This window comes from Erythrolamprus reginae, chromosome 1, assembly GCF_031021105.1.
Source record: "Erythrolamprus reginae isolate rEryReg1 chromosome 1, rEryReg1.hap1, whole genome shotgun sequence".
Taxonomy (NCBI): domain Eukaryota; kingdom Metazoa; phylum Chordata; class Lepidosauria; order Squamata; family Dipsadidae; genus Erythrolamprus; species Erythrolamprus reginae.
The window spans coordinates 55882699-55905085 of NC_091950.1; the positions used below are offsets into that span (position 1 = coordinate 55882699).

At 46.1% G+C, this 22387-nt stretch overlaps 1 protein-coding gene across 1 annotated transcript; it reads left to right on the forward strand.

Moving 5' to 3' along the window:
* The first annotated feature begins 14045 nt into the window (after positions 1–14045).
* GSC (goosecoid homeobox) lies at positions 14046–22026 on the forward strand. The gene is given in 4 exon segments (XM_070733573.1): positions 14046–14330; positions 14332–14477; positions 20372–20631; positions 21658–22026. Coding segments are annotated over 4 exon segments (804 nt in total). The 5' UTR covers positions 14046–14088; the 3' UTR covers positions 21814–22026.
* The last annotated feature ends 361 nt before the right edge of the window (positions 22027–22387 follow it).

Consider the following 22387-nt stretch of genomic DNA (forward strand, 5'->3'; position numbering starts at 1 on the left):
CTCTTTTCCTTCCTCTCTTTTTTCTATCTGTTTCTCTCTCTTCCTCTCTTCCTCTCTCTCCTTCCCTCTCACTCTTTCCCTCTCGGCTTCTGGGCAGGTTTGGAAAACTCTGAGTTGATGATGATTTTTAAGTGAGCGATTGCTCACTGCTCAGCTTAGAGGGAACTATGCCGAGAGCCCAGAAGGGAAAAAAAAGAACAAAAAATTAAAAAAAAATTCTACCAGTTCTGAGTACCTGACCATACCCATAGGAGCCCATCAATGGCATTGGAGAGGGAAAGAGGGAATCCCTTCGATGAAAAAATAAAAGACCATATGATTGTAGCTGCCCTTGGAATAAATGAATCATCTTCCTTACTAAATGTGTTTAGGACCTGAGGGGGAGAAAGGATTCGTCTAAACATAGATTCAGATGTCTGAGGCTTAACGGAAAGGTTGGACTTAAAATGCAGTCATGAGACTTCTGAGTCCTGGAAACCATCACATGGGACACTCTATTGATTTTTATATATGAAGAATCGCTGGAGCAGAAGAAGTGAGAAATGGGACAGGTTTCAATCACGAGAAACAAGAAATGAAAGACTCCTTCATGCAGAGTTATTCCTGTTCATCTCAGGCAGATGCCCATGTAGTTTTCATGGGGGAAAAAATATGGATGTGCTTTGCCATTGCTTTCTTTCATCTTCTCTTTGGAGTTTTCTGGTAATATTTATGTATTAACAGGTCTGTTTTGTTTAGCTTTTCAAGAGCAGCCAAGAGGTTTTGTGATTATAATCCTAATTATAGCACAAAAGAACAATTTCAAATGCTAGAAATAAAGTTGTTTTCATGGAACCGCAGATTTGCAGGAATCATGCTGTGGTGAACTGATTACTTACTTGGCCAATAAAGAATTCTATTCTATTCTATTCTATTCTAATCTATTCTATTCTGCTCTGTTCTGTTCTGTTCTGTTCCGTTCCGTTCCATTCCATTCTATCATATTCCATCCCATCCTATTTACAACCATTTATTTAGTGATCATTCGTAATCATGAAACTGAAAAAAGTGACTTATGACAAGTTTTCACACTTACAACAGTTTATTTATTATTTATTTATTAATTCGATTTCTAAGCCACCCTTCTCCTGAGACTCAGCGTTGCTTACAGCAAATTTATGCAAAACATGTTAGAAATCTACAATAAAATCTACATTAAAATACTGTCTTAAAACCCCAATGCTTAAAATCCATACATACATTCAATCATTGGCTGGGGCTAGATATTAGAAGCTTAGTGCCCCCAAGCCTGTCGGCAAAAGTGTGTTTTCAGAATCTTATGGAAGGTGGAGAGAGTGGGGGCAGGGTGAATCTCTGGAAGGAGTGGAGTTTATTCAATAGGCCTGGGGCTGCCACAGAGAAGGCTCTTCCCTTAGGTCCCGCCAGTTGGCGTTGTCTGGCTGACAGAACCTGGAGAAGGCCAACTCTGTGAGACCGGACCAGTTGCTGGGATCAGCAAGGCAGAAGATGGTCCCATAGGTAGTCTGGTCTTGTGCCATGTAGGGCTGTTGCGGCATTCCCTGGGCCAAGTGATCAAAATTCAAACTAGCTTGGCAACTGGCATGTATTTATGACAGTTGCACTGTCCCAGGGTCATGTGATTATGGCTTCTAACCAGAAAAGTCAATGGGGCAAGCCAAATTTGCTTAATGACAAAGGACTATCAGTATTTATTTATCAATATCATTGAGTAGAAGAGACTATATGTAGATCAGAATGGGATGGAGGTCTTGGTGCTCTCTGAACTGGTTGTTCATATGATAACATTACCTACGTAGTTGGGTAAAGAAATGTTTGCAGACCAACAATCATACTTCGAACTTTACTTATAAATTTACACTGCTCAAAAAAATAAAGGGAACACTTAAACAACAGAATATAATTCCAAGTAAGTCAAACTTCGGTGAAATCAAACCGTCCAGTTAGGAAGCAACACTGATTGACAATCAATTTCATTTTGTTGTCAGCACATTCAACTTTGTACAGTACAAAGTATTCAATGAGAATTTTTCATTCATTCAGATCTAGGAAGTGTTCTTTCAGTGTTCCCTTTAATTTTCTTTTGAGCAGTATATATATAAATATATCTTTCCGCTACCTATGTAACATTCTTGCTCATACATGGACATTTTAACGAAGTATTATTTCCCCCTCCCATATTAAAAATAGTCTCCAAATAGTGTCTATACAGATACACTTGAACTGAGGATGTAATATAACTAAAGAGGGACACCCGTTGGAGTGTACATTATCTCTCATACAAGCCTATTCTTTGTGATAGATTGCCACAGGATAAATGGCTGAGCCTGTGCTTTGCGCACGGAAGATTCCAGATCCTGTTTCTATCCTGACATTTCTAGATCAGATTGAGAAAGTCATGAAATGCTATTGCCAGCCATTGTATAAAATGCTAACACAAATGGCCAATGGTCTGAAATACATTCAAATGTATTCAGATCGCAGGCTGCCAGCATTTTGGCAGGTCGAATCTCATCAGGCTCAAGGTTGACTTAGCCTTCCATACTTCCAAAGTGGGTAAAATGAGGACCCAGATTGTTGGGGGGCAATAGGCTGGCTCTTTAAACTGCTTAAAGAGGGCTGTAAAGCACTGTAAAGCGATATATGAGTGTAAGTGCTATTGTCCATATATTCATAGTTTTTTCTAAAGCAGTGTTTCCCAACCTTGGCAACTTGAAGATATTTGGACTTCAACTCCCAGAATTCCCCAGCCAGCATTTGCTGGCTGGGGAATTATGGGAGTTGAAGTCCAAATATCTTCAAGTTGCCAAGGTTGGGAAACACTGTTCTAAAGCACAAGGTCGGAAATATGCTAATTTGAAAAGCAGACTTGAAAAATACTTTAAACTAACACTTTTTAGAAGCTCTGCTTTTATATTAATATACGTTTACCATAATAACCTTCTAGATACATGGCTTTTTTTAAAAAAAATCAGAGAATCAAATGAATCAAGACCAAACTTAATGTCTCTCTGAGGTGAAAGGAAATGATAATTTCCCACCTTCCTTTCCCAATGCCTTTTTAATGCTTTATCAGTGATTGATTTGTTGCAAGACAGATGTTCAAGAGCCTATAAGTCAGGGTCTTATATTAAGTGTTTCTGCTCTCTAATTTTCCCCTCTCTAAAAAGAAGAAAAAATGACAGAGGCTGTACTTTACTGCTGTGATTCATCAATTTCAGAGAATAAATGCACATTCTCACCTCATTTTCTTTATATATTTCCTAATGGGTATTACTTTTAAAATGTCCCACTTTGATAGTTAAAATAGGGGGGGGGAACCTGAAATGGTGAATCTCTCTTTCTTTTCTTTCTTTCTTTCTTTCTGTCTCTTTTTCTTTCTTTCTTTTTTCTTTCTTTTTTTCTCTCTTTCTTTCTGTCTTTTTCTTTCTTTCTTTCTTTCTTTCTTTCTGTCTGTCTTTCTCTTTCTTTCTTTTTCTTTCTTTCTGTCTGTCTTTCTCTTTCTTTTTCTTTCTTTCTGTCTGTCTTTCTCTTTTTTTTCTTTCTGTCTGTCTGTCTTTCTCTTTCTTTCTTTCTTTCTTTCTTTCTTTCTTTCTTTCTTTCTGTCTGTCTTTTTCTTTCTTTCTTTCTTTCTTTCTTTCCTTTTTCTACTTTCTTTCTTTCATTACTGGATGACTGCTTTAGCTGATGCTAAAAAGCAAGTGTCTCTTTCTGCTGCATAAAAGAGCCTGAAATGTTTACATATCAAAAGGCTATAGGCCAATTTCTGTCAAAATTATACATGAAGTTAAGCAGTACAAGCAATTTATTTAAACACTAGTCATTGTAGAAAAATTCCAAACCATATGCTCTTTTTGCAGTCCCCCCCCCACACCCACCCCACAAATGCATTTGACCCATGACTTGGCAAGACATGCAAGCTTCATAATTTACTTGAAATTTCAAATCCCCCCTGACATTTCAAGCAAAGATCTTCATTAATAAGGTTTATATATAAATGAAAACTTTAGAAGCTGATATTATTCAAGGGAAGAGTTTGAGGAGCAGGATTTTTGGTGGTTGTTGGGGTTTTATTTTTTGCAAAAGGGGCTTGTGTGTTCGTGTGTGCGTGTGTGTGTGTTGCTCTGTGTTTTCAAAATGGATTTGACTTTCCTAATCAGTTCAAGAGAAGTTTATTTAGGAAACAAATTATCCCTGCGTGTTGCACTGTAAGAACCTGGTGCAATCCACTCTGGGCACAAATACCCACGGATGGCAGGGTGTCCAAAGAGGAGTCTTATCCCTCTGTGTCTGCTCAATGTGACATTTAACTAGCTGGATTGCATGGAAAAGGAAAGCCTGACATTATAGACTTGGTTCTCCACTTCCTCATCATGGCACGATGATACAACCAGCTGCCAAGAACATGTGGAGATATACTTTGGTCCTCCAGATGTTCCTGAATTGTGACCCTAGCATCCCTCACCCCTGGCAGGACTTAGCTGTTGCTGCTGATAAAACCAGAGGTTTTTTTTTTTTTTGCCACAGCTCTGTTTAATTGAATTGAGATTCATGGAGCACTAGCTGCCTTCAAGTCCTATGGGGCTTTTGAAAAAGAGGAAGAGAAGTAGTGAAGCAAAGTTTAAGTAATTAAGAGTGACTGAAAGGTGAAATGTTTACAGGCTTAAGACACAATCAAAACTCTGCCCCAATGTACAGGGCTGTTGCCAGAAGCCCTGATACATATGAGGCATTTTATTATATACTGTGGTTATTGTAATGTTCAAACTATAATGAAGATCAATGGAATACAATCCAGCTAAATATTATGACTGTTTCAGCTTAGACTTGAACGCTGCTACTGAAATGAACGGGGTTCTAAAGTGCTTAGTTTTCAGCTGCTCATGCCAAAGGTTACAGTAAACACTTCCCAAGTGTTGCCTCTTAGTAGTTGACATCTATCCTTTAGACCTCCCATCCATTCAGTTTAAGAGTCCTTGTTCCCAGTGCAAATCATATACTGTACTATATTTTATCCCTATTCTTCGTCACAAATTTATCCCAAATCTTCCCTCGATAAAGGAAACCCGAGGGAGAAAAAATTGTCGTTGCCAGTTGGGTAGACTTACAAAATGAAGCACTTGGCTGGAAAATTGCTTTCAATCTAAGCAATAGATGTAAAGGAATTTGTGTGAAAGGCCTTCGTGAATAACCTGGGTCTGGCTTGTGTGAAATGCAGTTACTTCCAAGAAAACGTGGTCTGAGTGTCTCTAATCAAAATGCTTAAAGCCAGGGGTCTCCAACCTTGGCAACTTTAAGACTTGTGGATTTCAATTCCCAGAATTCCTCAGCCAGCAAAAGCTGGCTGAGGAATTCTGAGAGTTGAAGTCCACAAGTCTTAAAGTTGCCAAGGTTGGAGACCCCTGGCTTTAAAAGAGGTGTGCAATTTTTAATGTACACTTTTAAAGTGAGCCCTAACCATCTCTTCGTTCTCAAAGTCAATTACCCTTCCTGCTTTTTAAAAACCTGCAATTTTTTATGTACACTTTTAAAGTGAGCCCTGACCATCTCTTCTTTCTCGAAGTCAGTTACCCTTCCTGCTTTTTAAAAACCTTCAGGCAGGGCTGCCCTAAACAGGTCGTTTCAGTCAGTCTCCACGCCCCTCTTCTACCCCGTGTATCTCGGCTTTGGACAAGGCTACAATTTTAAATAAGCCCCTTTAACTACGTTGCATTCCGCGGTTGCAGCTTCTTAGCGTTCTTCCCCTGGGTGACTCTGGGAGGAAGTCTCTGCCGGGAGGACTTCCGGATCAGGCCAAGGGCCCGTCTTTCCATTGGCGGGAGTAGCTCCCCGCTTCTTCCCCCCAGGTAATTCGTCCAGGGTCCGGGATTCACCACCTTGGCAATCGCGGTCGGGCGTGATTAAAAGCTTCGGCATGACAACTCGTGGGAAAAAACTCTGCGGGGGAATCCTTGAAAAAGACCCTCAACACTGTCAAACTATTTACTGCACTACTGTTAATCTTTCCCATCACCCATCAAAACGACGCTATAGAGCACTGCACATCAGAACAACTAGACACAAGAACAGTCGTCGTCCCCCCCCCCCCGAAGGCCATCACTCTGCTAAACAAATAATTCTTCCAATACTGTCAAACTATTTGCTAAGCCTGCACTACTATTAATCTTCTCATCGTTTCCAACAGCCATCTCCTTCCACTAATGACTATATGGCTGTAACTTTGTGGCTTGTATCCTTACAATTTATATTGACTGGTTCCTTATATGATTTGATTGTTTATTTGTACCCGGACTATCATTACGGGTTACACTTGTATGATTCTTGGAACGTAACTTTTCTTTTATGTGCACTGAGAGTATCTGCAAGAAAAACAAATTCCTTGTGTGTTCAATCACACTTGGCCAATAAAGAATTCTGTTCTGTTCTGTTCTATTCTATTCTACTCGTGAGGCTCAAGTGAATGCTTCAACACTGGGGAGTTTTAAAGAAGAGATTGGATAACGATTTGTCTGAAATGGTAAAGTTTTCCTGCCTGATCAGGGGGGTTGACTAGAAGACCTCCAATGTTCCTTCCAACTCTTTTGTTCTATTCCATTCCACTCCACTCTCAATTACTCTTTTGTCATTTCTGGTAGTAAAGGCGCATGCATGAAAGAGAAAGCGAGGCTTGGTCTCCGGCCTCACCTGCCGCTTTTGTGAGCAGGTTCAAAAGACGCTCCGCCAGGGAGGAGGCGGGAGACCAGATAGAGCTGCGCCTAAAAAGAACCCCGATCCTGCCACGCCCGGCTGAGCCGCAGACTTTTCAAACTGAACTCCTCTCTCTTTCTTATTGTCCAGGTCTCTTTCCACCACAAAATTCAGAAGAATTAATCAGCCCCCTTCCTCGCGATCCTTCGCACAATTCCTTCCTTTCTCTTTTGCTCCCATCTAAAAAGGGAAGTTATACACGCTTTACCTTACTGGCGCAGAAAAGCCGATGCCCGATCTTTTGATCACTTAGATTCCCCCCTCCCCCGGCCCTTTCCAGTGTCAGGAGGTTCCGGTGGGAACGGGGGCGAATGGAAAAGACTTAAAGTAGAAAAGAACATATTTTTCAGATTTTGAAATAGAAAATATTTTTCAAGTAAGTATGAACGGGGTCGAAACGAGTTCACGAGAGACGAATTCAAATCTCTACTGTGTTCGTTGTATAATAGTAGTAGTAGTAGTAGTAGTAGTAGTAGTAGAGTAGTAGCAGCAGCAGTAATAATAGTAATAGTAATAATGGCAGCAGCAGCAATAATAATAATAATAATAATAATAATAATAATAATAATAATAATATTTGATATTACATTACGAAATTCGAAACAAACAACGCTATATGCAAATCCTAAAGCTGCCATTTAAATCCGGATATCTGAACAGGAGAAAATGATCCAGGTAACCCTCTTTGTGCAGAGAAATAATCCCCTTCCCCAGCACACACAAACACAGCTTGTGTAAATTTCCCTCCTTTAACAGGCAAGTGACTTTAAGGCAGTAACTTTCGTTGGACTGGACTCTCTCATATCTCGGAGTCAAAATAAGGATTGAAACCGTTTAAAAGACTGCATGAAAAAAAAAACCCCGACCATTCCGAACTCCGGGTTCTTAATAGAAGTTGGAACCCCATTTCCATCCCTCCGAGGGCAGATGGTCTGAACCGGACCGATTGACACACATGGCCCAAAACTCCGGTTTCCTTTATCCCCTACAGCTATCAGACACGAAAGGTGGCAGCAATTTTTGATCACTGTCGTTTTAAACAAACTGGCATTTTTAAAGGGTTTTTTTTTCACCATACAGGTATAAAATAATCCTTCTTAAAATCACGCCGATTTTTCCTGCCCTTTTCCGCGCTGCAACTGCCTTGACTGCGGACGCTGGCAACGGAAAAGGCTTCAGACTTTGATCCGATTTATAACCAAACCTGATCCGACGGATGCCGGACAGGCTGCTAAGAGAAATAAGTCTATTTTATTATCCCAGCGTCGAGTTGCGGTATCTTATAAAATTTAAAAAATATATTAAAAAATAAAAACAAAACATTCCTCTCTAACATTTCTATCCTGATTTAAACCCAATAACCCCGAGGTACGGCCGGCTTGTCGGCTCTTCGGTCTCTATTTCATCCGAGGGAGGGCTGGCCGAAAGCGGAGACGCGTCTCACGGAGCCCCCTGGCCGGAGTATTGCGGACCCGGGGAATCGTGTTTGGCTCTTAATCTGGAAAATCAGCCGCGCCTCGCCTTGCTTCCTCGCCTCCCGCCTTCCGCCGCACGACCTTTCCAAGACCCGCTGGGCCTGCCGCTTCCTCGACCACGCTGCGACGCCGGCCCGAGGAAGAAAGCAGCACTTAGCAACGCGCCTTACTCCGCCGCTGCCATCTGCTAGTCCTCTTCCCAGTGACACCAGTGGCAGCTTCTTTGAAAGGGAACTTTGGAACTGGGGGTCCTTTGGGGGGGAGGGGCAAGCGAAAGCGAAAAAGAAGCGGGACTGGGGGGTGTGGGTGGATGGGGGGATTGGAAGGACTCGGAAAAGTTCATCCAAATCCATTGAAAGGGTTTTGGATAGTGCGCGGCGTATGTGTGAAAGTTAAACTAGGACGGATCTGAAGTCAAAGCGGCTGCTTGGATCCCCCAGGCTAACAAGGACAGGGGTCCGTTCCCCGAGGTAGGACGTCGCAAGTTAGCAGCTTTCATCGCCAAGAGGCACCCCTCCCCCCGGTAGACGGGTTCTGGGGGAGAGGAGAGATTAAAACGAAAACCAGGGGAACTCCGGACCTAAAGAGCATCGTTTTAACTCCCGGAGGGTTTAAGCCGCGATTGAATTCGCAGCTAATATAGATTCCGATGCTAAAGTGAGCAGGGGGGAGGGGGAGAGAGACACCTCAAAGTTTGGGAAGTACAGGTATTCGGAAATTCTAAAGGAAGTTGCATTTTTTCGGATTTCCCTTGGACGCTGTTGGCAAAAATGCTGAAGGCGCTCGCTTGGTCCTAAAAACTTGGTCCTTTGATCCTAAATCGGTTTGTAAAGAAAACTGGATAACGTTCTAGTTTGAGGTGCAATAGAAGGGTGGCTTGGGGTTGCCGCCGCCCAACGGTTCCGTTCGACAAGAAGGGGCCGATTACGCCCTTCCCGACTTAATCCGTAATCAAAACTTTGATTAACGGCCTAAATGACTTCCTGCCGAATCTGGTCTACGGCGGTGCGCAACGGTCCGGCTCAAACGCCCGTCCTCCTCAAAAAAAACGCTTAATTTCACCAAGCGGTTTACAATCACAGGTCGGAATTATTTTCCCCCCAAATGACCTTTGGTACTTTTGCTTTTCCTCCCGAGGGCGTAAATACCGCCGTGGGCAACATTGACAAGGGGGGGGGGGGAGTTGGATTTATGGGTCTTGTTTGGAGACGAATTAGCCTAGACGTGAAGCGTGGCAGATCTAGGATTTTAGCTTAACGCAGAGCATTAAGAGCATGGGCCAGCCCCGTCTTCTTGGGAAGCCTTCCGAGGAGAGCCAAAGACCCGTTGCCCCAATTGAAAGAGAGCAACTAAAAAGAGGAATGCAGATCCCTTCGCTGGACAACCCCTTCTGCGGGTAAAGGAGCCAAATGCCCCCAAAGATTGCGCGCGCTCAGGATTTCGCTCAAGATGCAGTCAATTTTGGAGTAAAGGTCGGTATAACATTTATCAGGTAGCCGCTCAGGCCTAATTTAATTTTTCATTTTTGGTCTTTGAGTTGCTTCAGAGCCCGCTTTGGTCGCGGGAAGAGAAAAGGTTTGATTCTTTTAAAAAGCCGGAAAAAAAATCCATTTCTGGGAAGCTCGAGCAAACGGCGTCGGAAGAAAGTGTAAATAGAGGCGGGGTAGAGACTCGAAGTTGCGAATCGGCCGGCCGCTTTGCAAATGAGGACAAGACATTTGGGGGTGGGGGAGAAACTGCTCTCGCACCTGGCCTCCCACCCTCCCTTCTTGGTTCCTCATCTTTAGTCCCGCGCAAAGAAGAGACTCGGCTGCATTGAGTGTAAAGATTTTGGGGTTTAGTGTTCTCTAGTTATCTGAAATTTCCAGCGTCGACAGTTGCGTCTAACCCCAGAATTTCGCGTCAAATATTTTGGATTTTCTGGTGGTGAGAGTGGAAAGTTATTTGGGAATGTCAAAAGGTAGACCTCGGAGAAAGGGCGATTGCCACGCCTGGCAGATATAGGAATAGAACAAATGTGTCAGGCGGGTCGCATCTTTATTGCCCCGACGTTTTAATTCTGCTAGTTTTTGGAAATCGTAATATTCCCCTTCCTTCCTTCCTTCCTTCCTTCCTTCCTTCCTTCCTTCCTTCCTTCCTTCCTCCCTCCCTCCCTCCCTCCCTCCCTCCTCCTCCTCCCTCGCCCCTCCTTCCTTCCCTCCTTCCTTCCTTCCCTCCCTCCCTCCTTCCTTCCCCCTCCCTTCTCCTTCCCTCTTTCCTTCTCTCCTTCCTTCCTTCCTCCCCTTCCTCCTTCCTTTCTTCCTTCCAAAAAGTCTCTGCCCAGATGAGCTAACCATTCACGGCAAATAGACTTATTTCTTTCCTATTTAGACTTACTGAAATAAATCCAGTGCTTCTCCATAGATCACAACTAAATTGATTTCGGCCTGTATTCTTATCGACAGCCTGGACTGAAGTCTAAGAGAAGAAAAGGCAAGGGATGAAAAGGGAAGCTTATAATCCGCCGCCAATTTCCAATTTCATTTTCAAACTGCCCGTTGACTGTCCAGATTGAGAAAAATCGAGAATTGGGGGGTTGAAAAAGAAGACTGGAAAGCCGGAGGTGGTGGTGGAGGAAAGGGAGTGGGGTGAGAAAGAATCTAATTTGTTCTTCATCAACAGCTCCTAATGGCTTGTTTTCGTTTAGCACGTCCAATTTCCTACCTTCTTTGATGGAGGTAAATATTCTAATCTGATTCAGTTCGCCTCCTGTGGATTGCCAGAGACAATCGTGACAGACTGAGCGTTTTGCAAATCACAAGGAACCGGCTTCCAGGAGCGTTGCGGCCTCTAAGAAGCCAGAGGTTTTGGCGGACGTGGGAGGCCCCCTTTGCCCACCGAAAGTGCAGCACACACATAAAAGGCAGAACCGGATCATTGAATGAATCTGGGCAGGGCGAGGAAATGCAGGGGTTGCTCTCTCTGGCTCCGAAGAACCGAAAAACCCCTTTTCCCACTGGAGGCTCCGAAGGAAATGCGAATCAGAGAGACCCACCGAAGGTCGTGAAAAGGTTGCACATCTCTTCCGCCACGTTGCCACTGCGCAACTAGACGGGCGGCAGTGGTAGGGCGGACACTTGCGCCCGGTAAAACCCCAAAGGTTTTCCTAAACCCCATTCAGCCTCTTTTAATCCTACAGTTGGGACTGAAGGGCGGGGGGGGGAAGAGAGAGAGAAGAAAGAGAGGGAGAGAAAGAGAGGGGAGAGAGAGAAAGAAAGAGAGAGAGAAAAGAAAGAGAGAGAAAGAAAGAAAGAGAAAGAGAGAGGGAGAGAGAAAAGAAAGAGAGAGAGGGGGGAGAGAGGGAGAAAGAGAGAGAGGGAAAGAGAGAATGAGAATGGGAATGGGGGTCGTTGAGATGTACACTAAAACCTGCGCCAATAACGCCCGCACCTCTTACTCTTGCCATATGCACGACTGCGGTGTGATCTTGCGTCCTCAGTATTTCGGACCCGAGGCATTCGCACCTCCCCGTAATTCTCGGGCTTTCTGGTCCCAAGGCCTCCTTCTTCTCCCCTCGGCAGAAGGGGAAATCCTCTCCAATCGTCAGGAAACGATTCCCGTGAAAGGCATTCCCAAAACTTCGGATAAATAGACCGCTTCAAAGAAAAGCGGTCCGGGATCCAAAACCTCCAGAACCCAAACACCGCGAACTGAGGGTGTTGGGATGTCCGTGGCGATGTGTGTGTGTGTGTGTGTGTGTGTTGTTTTGTCTTTTTAGAACACCGGTGTGCGAAAGAGGGAAATATATTGTATTAAATGGTCTGGGAGTGAACGAACGCTGCGTTCTGGGCAACGCATTCCAAAGCAGAAGGGGACTCTCCTTGTCGGGAATTGTAACCGTAGCTGACAAAGACTTCAGTGTAATGTAACCAGGCTGCTAAGGTGGAAGGGTGAGGTGTGCTTTCCCCCATGGCTCTGTGTGCTGGCGGGGTCCAGCGCAATTCTGCTACTGCACCTGGCCAGGTAGCGAAATCGCGTGCGGACACGAAGGTGCACCCTTCCACCTTAGCAGCCCACTTCTGGCCGGATACCCTAATAGAAAAAAGGCTCAGAAGGAAAAAAAGAGGTGGAGGTAAGAATAGGAAAGGATAGATAGAATAGAATAGATTGGACACAGAAGGAATTTGTCTTGGTGCATATGCTCTCAGTATACATAAAAGAAAAAGATACATTTGTCAAGAATCACGTGGTACAACACTTAATGATTGTCATAGGGGTCAAATAAGCAATGAGGAAACAATCGACATTAATAAAAATCTTAAGGATGCGAGCAACAAGTCACAGCCATCCAGTCATAAGTGGGAGGAAATGGGTGATAGGAATGACGAGAAAAAACTAATAGTAATAGTAGTGCGGATTTAGTAAATAGTTTGACAGTGTTGAGGGAAATATGTGTTTAGCAGAGTGATGCCATTCAGGGAAAAAACTGTTCTTGTGTCTAGTTGTCTTGGCGTGCAGTGCTCTGTAGCGACGTTTTGAGGGTAAGAGTTGAAATACTTTATATCCAGGATGCGAGGGATCTGTAAATACACTGCTCAAAAAAATAAAGGGAATACAATGTAACTCCAAGTAAATCAAACGTCTGTGAAATCGAACTGTCCACATAGGAAACAACACTGGTTGACAATCAATTTCACATGTTGCTGTGCACATTCAACTTTGTACAAAACAAAGTATTCAATGAGAATATTTCATTCATTCAGATCTAGGATGTGTTATCTGAGTGTTCCCTTTATTTTTTTGAGCAGTATATTTTCACAACCTTCTTTTTGACTCGTGCAGTGTACAGGTCCTCAATGGAAGGCAGGTTGGCAGCAATTGTTTTTTCCCCCTGCAGTTCTGATTATCCTATGAAGTCTGCGTCGGTCTTGTTGGGTTGTAGAACCAAACTAGGCAGTTATAGAGGTGCAGATGACAGACTCCGTGATTCCTCTATATAAGGAAGGAGAGAGAAAAGAAGGCGGCGGAGATTTGGTGTAAGCCGCTTCTCAGCAACGCCATTAGCCAGATTAACCCGAGCAGCAATTAGTAGCAACACTCGGAAAGAAGATCAACACTGGGGGCGGGAGGGAGGGATTCGGAAGGACCAGAGGACTCAAATGGGGCGTGCATAAGCGCACTATTGTGCCTACCATCCCTGCCCTTCCGTCCCATTATCCTTTTGATCACTTCTTTATACTACTTGGTTATGTTAATACAAAGTATAACTAGACTTGTTTGACAAATCGAATCAACAAATAAAAATAAAGAAAGGGCGACCCCGCTCATGCCTTTCCCATAAAGGCTCCATGTCCAATTTCTTCCTCCCCTCCTGCGGAAACGCCCACCGTCCCCGCCTCCCCCCCCCTCCCCCCAAAGAGAGGGGGACTAATTTTATTCGCGATCCGATAGAGACCCGAGAAGTCATGACGTCGCCCGGGTGTGTATATATATAATATATAAAAGGAAAGAGGGTCGGAGCGGATTAGAGACTCCAGGCAGTTGACATCGGAAGGAGGGAACGGACGGAGCTGGTGGAGGAAGAAGGAGGAGGAGGAGCTGCAGAGGTGGAGGAGGAGAAAGGGAAAGTGTGTGTAGGGGGGAGGAAGGGGAGGCGATGGCCCGGAGATCCGAGGCGGAGAGTTTTCTACTTTTCCGCTCTCGGCCACTTAAGGAACGGCTGGCCTGAGGGGGGAGACCCACCGCGCCCCTTCCCTCCGAGAAGCTAGGCTCGCCTCCCCCCCCATCCCCTCCTTCCCAGCTCCGGCCCCACTGCGCGCTGCCTCTCCCGAGGAGAAGGTCCCGTCTCCCGCCTCCTCCGAGCGGAGGGATGCCCGCTGGCATGTTCAGCATCGACAGCATCCTTGCGGCCAGGCCCCGCGGGAAGGAGCCGGCGCTGACGCCGCTTCAGCACTCCGCGCAGCAGTCGCAGCCTCAGCCCAGCCCGGCGCCCGTCGTCTTCTCGGCCAGCCTGCACGGAGGCGACACCCTCTACGGCCCCGCCGCCGCCGCTGCCGTCGGCGGCGACTACGGCGGATATTACTCGCGGGCCGTAGCTCCGGCGTCCCAATCTGGCCGCCCTCGGTGGATCTAGGCTGGGGGGCTACGGCAACTATTACTACGGGCAGCTCCACGTCCAGGCATCCGCCGTGGGGCCCGCGTGTTGCGGCGCCGTGCAGCCCTTCGGCGCTCAGCAGTGCTCCTGCGTCCCAACCACAGGTAAGGCGAAAAATGTATTTATTTGGAATGGAATGGAATGGAATGGGATTGGATGGGATAGAATGGAATGGAATGGAATAGAATAGAATAGAATACGATAGAATAGAATAGAATACGATACAATATAGCATAGCATTATTTACTAGCCAAGTGTGATTGGACACACAAGGAAGTTGTCTTTGGTGCATAGGCTCTCAGTGTACATAAAAGAAAAAGATACATTTGTCAAGAATCATGAGGTACAACACTTAATGATCGCCATAGAGGTCAAATAAGCAATGAGGAAACAATATTGATAAAAATCTTAAGGATACAAGCAACAAGTTACAGTAATAGAGTCCTAAGCGGGAGGAAAAGGATGACAGGAATGATGAGGGGGAAAAAACTAGTAGAAATAGAAGTGCAGACTTAGTCAAAAGTTTGACAGTGTTGATTTATTTACACTGCTCAAAAAAATAAATAAAGGGAACACTTAAAAAAACACAATATAACTCCAAGTAAATCAAACTTCTGTGAAATTGAAATGTCCACTTAGGAAGCAACACTGATTGACAGTCAATTTCACATGCTGTTGGGCAAATGGAATAGTGGTGCAAATGAAATATTCAAGGAGAATGTTTCATTCCTTCGGATCTGGGATGTGTTGTTTGAGTGTTCCATTATTATTTTTTAGCAGTACTGTATACAGTATTTGTTAATTGGATTTGTATGCCACCCCTCTCCGTCGACTCGAATTAATAAAGTAATAAAACAATGTACAATTGGATCCAATTAATATAAATTAGTTTAAAACATTATAAAAGCTAGATATCAAAAGTCATTCACTCAAAGACAAACCAAGCATAGTAAACATTCAGTGGCCAGAGGCTGGGATCTAATGACTCCAAACCTGGCGGCATAAATAAGTTTTCAAATTCTTACGAATGGGGAGGAGGTTTGGGGCAGTACGAATCTCGGGGGGGGGGGGAGAGAGCTGATGCCACAGAGAAATCCCCCCCCGCCCCTGCTCGTCCGTGTTTCAGGGGGGTTTTCTCCAGGGGGAGGGAAACTAAAATGTACTGTTGTACGCCGCCCTGAGTCCGTCAGGAGAAGGGCGGCTTATAAATCCAATAAATCAAATCAAATTAAATTAAAAGAAATGAGTCATTCTCAGGTGTCCCCACTCGATCACCTTCAATTTCTTTCTTTTTAATTTTTATTTTAACCATACAGACACAGAACAACAACAGACATAAAACATAGAGGCTTTCTCCCTCCCCCCACCGCCCCACTCTTATCAGACGTTATTTGGAGTGAAATTATACATACATTACAATTTCTACAAACGATATATATTCTACTACCTCTTCAACAAAAATTCAGTATATTTAACTATATATTATATTACATATATCATTTAAATTTTTTATTCATTTTTCCCTTAATCTTTTTCTAACCAGTCATAAACCTTTGTGATATTATGCTTCTTCTTGACCTTTCAACCTTCAATTTCAAAGTTTCATTGAAATTGAAGGTTGAACGGTCAAGAAGCAGCAGAATATTATATTTATAATTTATACCATATATAATTCATACCATATATTTATATTTATACCATATGTTCCTTATGGTATAAAACTAAGGTGTGCAAAATGTTAGGTCCAAATTTAAGGTTAAAATTTTTCACACCTCAATTTTATACCATAATATATGTGCAAATTTTCATTGAAACTGAAGGTGGTCGAGTGGGGACACCTGGTCCACTTGACAAATGACCCAAATAGTAATAGCATTTAGACTTATGTACCGCTTCTCAGTGCTTTTCGGCCCTCTGTAAGCGGTTTACAGAGAATCAGCACATTGCCCCCAAACAATCTGGGTCCTCATTTTACCGACCTTGGAAGGACGGAAGGCTGAGTCCACCTTGAGCCTACTGAGTGAGATTGGATCTGCCAAACTGCTGGCAGCCGGTCATCAGCAGAAAGAGCTTGCAGTACTGCACTCTAACCACTGCACCACCGAGGCTCTAGCAAAACGCCTTCCGGAGTGCCCTTGCCCTCCCGTCCACCAATCTTGTCTCCACTCGGTACCTGTACTTCTTAGGAAACTAACAGAGAGGAACCGGGCAGAGGTCCCCAAATTTGGCAACTTTAAGCTAGGCTGGCTGGAGAATTCTGGGAGTTGAAGTCCACAAGTCTTGAAAGTTGTCGAGTTTGAAGACTTCTGGTATGAAGATTCTCAGCTATCTAGGTCGTGGTTGCTTATTTATTTATTTATTTATTACTTAGATTTGTATGCCGCCCCTCTCCGAAGACTCGGGGCGGCTCACAACATGTAAAAAACAAATCATAAGCAATCAGATAAATTTAAAATATTTAAATATTTAAAAAACCCCATATGCTAACAGTCACACACACAGACATACCATGCATAAATTAAACGTGCCCAGGGGGAGATGTTTCAGTTCCCCCATGCCTGACGGCAAAGGTGGGTTTTAAGGAGTTTACGGAAGGCAGGAAGAGTAGGGGCAGTCCTAATCTCCGGGGGGAGTTGGTTCCAGAGGGCCGGGGCCGCCACAGAGAAGGCTCTTCCCCTGGGGCCCGCCAACCGACATTGTTTAGTTGACGGGACCCGGAGAAGGCCCACTCTGTGGGACCTAATCGGTCGCTGGGATTCGTGCGGCAGGAGGCGGTCTCGGAGATATTCTGGTCCGATGCCATGAAGGGCTTTAAAGGTCATAACCAACACTTTGAATTGTGACCGGAAATTGATCGGCAACCAATGCAGACTGCGGAGTGATGGTGAAACATGGGCATACCTAGGTAGGCCCATGACTGCTCTCGCAGCTGCATTTTGCACGATCTGAAGTTTCCGAACACTTTTCAAAGGTAGCCCCATGTAGAGAGCATTACAGTAGTCGAACCTCGAGGTGATGAGGGCATGAGTGACTGTGAGCAATGAGTCCCGGTCCAGATAGGGCCGCAACTGGTGCACCAGGCGAACCTGGGCAAACGCCCCCCTCGCCACAGCTGAAAGATGTTGTTCTAATGTGAGCTGTGGATCGAGGAGGACGCCCAAGTTGCGGACCCTCTCCGAGGGGGTCAATAATTCCCCCCCCAGGGTGATGGACGGACAGATGGGATTGTCCTTGGGAGGCAGAACCCACAGCCACTCCGTCTTATCCGGGTTGAGCTTGAGTCTGTTGACACCCATCCAGGCCCCAACAGCCTCCAGGCACCGGCACATCACTTCCACCGCTTCGTTGACTGGGCATGGGGTGGAGATGTAAAGCTGGGTATCATCCGCATATTGATGATACCTCACCCCATGTCCTTGGATGATCTCGCCCAGCGGTTTCATGTAGATGTTGAATAGCAGGGGGGAGAGGACCGACCCCTGAGGTACCCCACAAGGGAGAAACCTAGGAGTCGACCTCTGGCCCCCCACTAACACCGACTGCGACCGGCCAGAGAGGTAGGAAGAGAACCACTGAAGGACAGTGCCTCCCACTCCCAACCCCTCCAGCCGGTGCAGAAGGATACCATGGTCGATGGTATCGAAAGCCGCTGAGAGGTCGAGGAGCACCAGGACAGAGGATAAACCCCTGTCCCGGGCCCGCCAGAGATCATCCATCAACGCGACCAAAGCGGTTTCCGTGCTGTAACCGGCCCTGAAACCCGACTGCTGGGGACCTAGATACTTCAAAGATGCTTCCCCCCTCCACCCCTTTCCCCCCCCCAAGAGACAACTGGATCTTGTTTTTCTTTGAAAGACGATTCCCTTCTCATCCAAGAAACTTCTTCAAAACTTTCTTTTCTTCAAAGAAAAACAAGTTAGTTCTGTTGCCTCTTGAGGGGGGAAAGAATAAAAGGTTGCGGGGTGAGTGGGGGAAGCACCTTTGAAAGCTGGAAGGGTTTCTGTCTTCACAACAGAGAGGCGCCAATTTCCTGTGCCCGAAGGTGGGAAGGTACAGCCGGCTCTTGAAACTTCTCCTTTCCTGAAGAAAGTTTGAAGGGCGCGGTGCTCAAGTTGCTACCTCCCCGGCCAGAATGCAGCACCGGAATGCAAAGCAACGCTAGGATCCTGCGGTAGATTCCATCGCATCGGCTGGAAGCGAACTCTTGGTCCTAAATCCAGGCGATTTGGAACTCGAGACGACTTTGGCTTGAGAACCGGGGCGAGTGATGGTTTCCTCGCCGACGCGGCTGTATTTTCCCGCTCTGGCAAATCAGAGTCAATCAGAGCGCGTAGCGGGATTTAAGGCATCCCAGCCCAGGCGTCGCCCTGGGAATAATTCTGACAACGTTCGGATTGCTTTCCATTTCCTAATGACACTGTTGTCCCAAGGTTTACTTATCAGGCATTAAGCCCTACTCAAATAAGGGCTGGGCTCTGAATAAACAGACTTACACGTTGAGTTATAACTGAGCTGCTCCTTTCTGAAGCAGTCACCCTAATTCTCCCTTAATTCGATTTTTGCCGTCCCTCTCCGTAGACTCGGGGCGGATAAATACATTCACCCTGGGTTAAAACAGGTGGGTAATTGGGCCAGAAATAGGAGCGAACCCGATTTGAGGATGAACATCCTAAATATTTCAATCGCACCCTCACTAGTGATTTATAGCGTTGATCAACTACCCTTGTGCCAAGATGATTATGATAATGGTGCGATGCTAATGTTTTACATCGCTGAAGATGTTCCGTTACTCAAATTAGGTAACTCGGTCGTAGGGATCTCCCTATTAGCACTGGTGGTTGTCACTTAGTTTGGGTAAGGAGATGTCTGTAGGAAAACAACCAAGATCAGAGCGCGCCAGGGACCTTCAAGATAACCTTATAAATCCCGATGGAGGAAATGACTTTAAATCGAGATGCTCCTCGATTTAAGCGCGGTTCGGTCTCTGCCCCGATCTGTTCTCACCCCCCTGAAGTCTGTCAACTCATTTCCAGAAACATACTCAGAACCAGCTCCGCTTCCTTTTCTCCGAATCTTCATTTAATACAATTTTCAATCTTGTTCCGTGGCAGAAATCTTGACATTGGCACCAAAAGTAGGAACCCCCGTTTTGAAACGTGCGGGGGGGTTTTCCCTCTTGTTCCCGCTGCAGAATGTACCTCCTCAAGCTCCTGAAACCAACGCGAACTCACCCTCTTATCCGTAACTGACAGGCAGAGGTGGGCTGCTAAGGTGGAAAGGTGAGGTGTGCTCGCCACCCGTGGCTCTGAATGCTGGCGGAGTCCAGCGCGATTTCGCTACCTGCCCAGGTGCAGTAGCAGAATTGCGCAAGACTCGGCTACCACTCCGAGCACACGTCACCCTTCCACCTTAGCAACCCACCTCTGCTAACAGGATACATTTAGGGCAATAACCACCTGCGTCTTTAGCGAACGCCTTAGTTAAGTCATTCCCAAGAGTGTTGGAGGAGAGGAAATGAAATCTTTAGGATGCCTATTCAGTCTAAGAGCGGAAAGCGATGCAGACTAAGATAGAGAGGAGGGTCTGCTGCAGCCCGGACAGTTTGCAGTTTGGCCGACGGGACCCTGAGAAGGCCAACTCTGTGCGACCTAAGTGCTCGCTGGGACGTGTGGGGCTCCTTCCTTCCTTCCTTCCTTCCTTCCTTCCTTCCTTCCTTCCTTCCTTCCTTCCTAAAACCTCAAGGATTTTCATATTCCTTTCCACCGATGTGAATAGTAACAAGTTCGGCTTTGTGGTAGTGGGGGCGATTATGCGTCCTCTTCTCAACAATCCGCAACCCGTGAGTCCAGAACCGAAGGGCCCCGGGAAACCCGTCGTAGCATCGATCCGCCCCCCTCGAACAAGCAAGCAATCAAGTTCTGGCATGGCTCTTTTGCGTGGGATGGTGGGGCGGCTTGGAGAGACACAGCGTGTTACCTCGTTTGCTCTCCCCTTCCAGGCTACGAAGGGACGGGCTCGGTTCTGATGTCTCCTGTCCCGCATCAAATCCTGCCCTACATGAACGTGGGCACCTTGTCCCGGACTGAGCTGCAGCTTCTAAACCAGCTCCACTGCCGGCGGAAAAGGAGGCACCGCACCATCTTCACGGACGAGCAGCTGGAAGCGCTGGAAAACCTGTTCCAGGAAACCAAATACCCCGATGTGGGCACCAGGGAACAGCTGGCCAGAAGGGTCCACTTAAGGGAGGAAAAAGTGGAGGTAAGGTGGTCATTCTTCTAGAAGAAAGGGAAGGGAAGAAGGAAGAGAGGAAGGAGGGAGGGAGAGAGGGAGGAAAGGAAGGAAAGGATGGGAAGGAGGGAGGGAGGGAGGGAGGGAGGAATGAAGGCAAAATATGCAGCCCCAAGATTAGCAGTGAGTAGCTTCTTACTGGGAACTGCGCGACTACTATACTGTACTCATTACACCGGATTCCAGAAATTCAAGGGCAAGTGAAGGTAGAAGTTGAATTCAGGGCTGGATTTCGTCTGAAACGGTTGCTGGTCAACTCCAACCGAGCCCATTTCTTTTCGAGTGATGTCTTGGGGGAATGGCTCAAGAAAGCTTCGAGTTGTTTGACTTCAATTCTCTGAAGCGTCAAAGTCGGGCTGTCTCCCCCTACAGTGAGCGCTCCTTAGTTTAGTTTAGGGCAGGGGATCCCCAAACTTGGAAACTTTAAAAACTTGTTGACCATCTCCCAGAATTCTCCAGCCAGACATTTCCTTGCTTTCATCTATGAGACAAAAACTCTGCTGGCTGAAGAATTCTGGGAGTTGAAGTCCACAAGACTTTAAAGTTGCCAAGTTTGGGGACCCCTGGTTTATGAGGAGTTCGTTCATGATCCAGAGGTGCCACCCTAATCCTGAGCGCTGCACCACCTCCATTGAATAGGACCGTGACCCGACTCTAGGGTGGGAGTAGAATCCAGTGACACCCCCTTCCCCCAAGGGATCCGCTTCCCGAGACTTCGCTCCCTCGGGCACGCCCTCCTGAACTGGTCCCGGGTCCCTGTTCTCATGGCCAGTAACGATCTCTGTCTCTTCTTCTTCTTCTTCTTCTTCTTCTTCTTCTTCTTCTTCTTCTTCTTCTTCTTCTTCTTCTTCTTCTTCTTCTTCTTCTTCTTCTTCTTCTTCTTCTCCTTCTCCTTCTCCTTCTCCTTCTCCTTCTCCTTCTCCTTCTCCTTCTCCTTCTCCTTCTCCTTCTCCTTCTCCTTCTTCTTCTTCTTCCCCTTCTTGACTTTGAATGCAGGTTTGGTTCAAGAACCGCAGGGCCAAATGGCGGCGGCAAAAGCGGTCTTCTTCCGAGGAGTCAGAAAACGCCCAGAAATGGAGTAATAAAACTGCCAAGACGTCTCCAGAGAAGCTGCAAGAAGAAAGCAAAAGCGATTTGGACTCGGACAGCTGATGGCTTGGACACGTAGACACACGCAGGCGCGCGCTCACACACATACACACACACAAATGCCCGGAGAAGCTGCCGTTGGGGCTGGACTGGATTTCTCTTGGGCGCTTGCACGAGGAGGCGCTCGTAACTCTTGCACAGACTCCTGCCTTTGCAGGGAGAGGGAGAAGGAGGGACGGTAGACCTATATGTATATAAATGTACCTCCCCCCCATCTCGGAGTCAACACTTTGAAATAAAACGCGTGGCGGCGGAGTTGCATGGGCTGAAGCTCGCCGCGGATCTTTCCTGGGGAGATTTCGGAGCCCTCCGGCCTGCCTGGTCACTCGGCTTCACTTAGAGCAGTGGTTCCCAACCTGGGGGTCGGGACCCCTTTGGGGGGTCAAACAACCATTTCACAGGGGTTGCCTAGGAACATGGGAGAAGACAAATATCCCCGGGTGTTAGGAACTAAACCTTCTATTCTGGCGCCTTGGAACATATTGTTACAATCCGACCAATGGGGGGGGGGGGGGTCCATCTGATCTTCCTGCCAATCATCTTACAGCTCCTTTGGGAGAATTTGCTCTAGACCAGT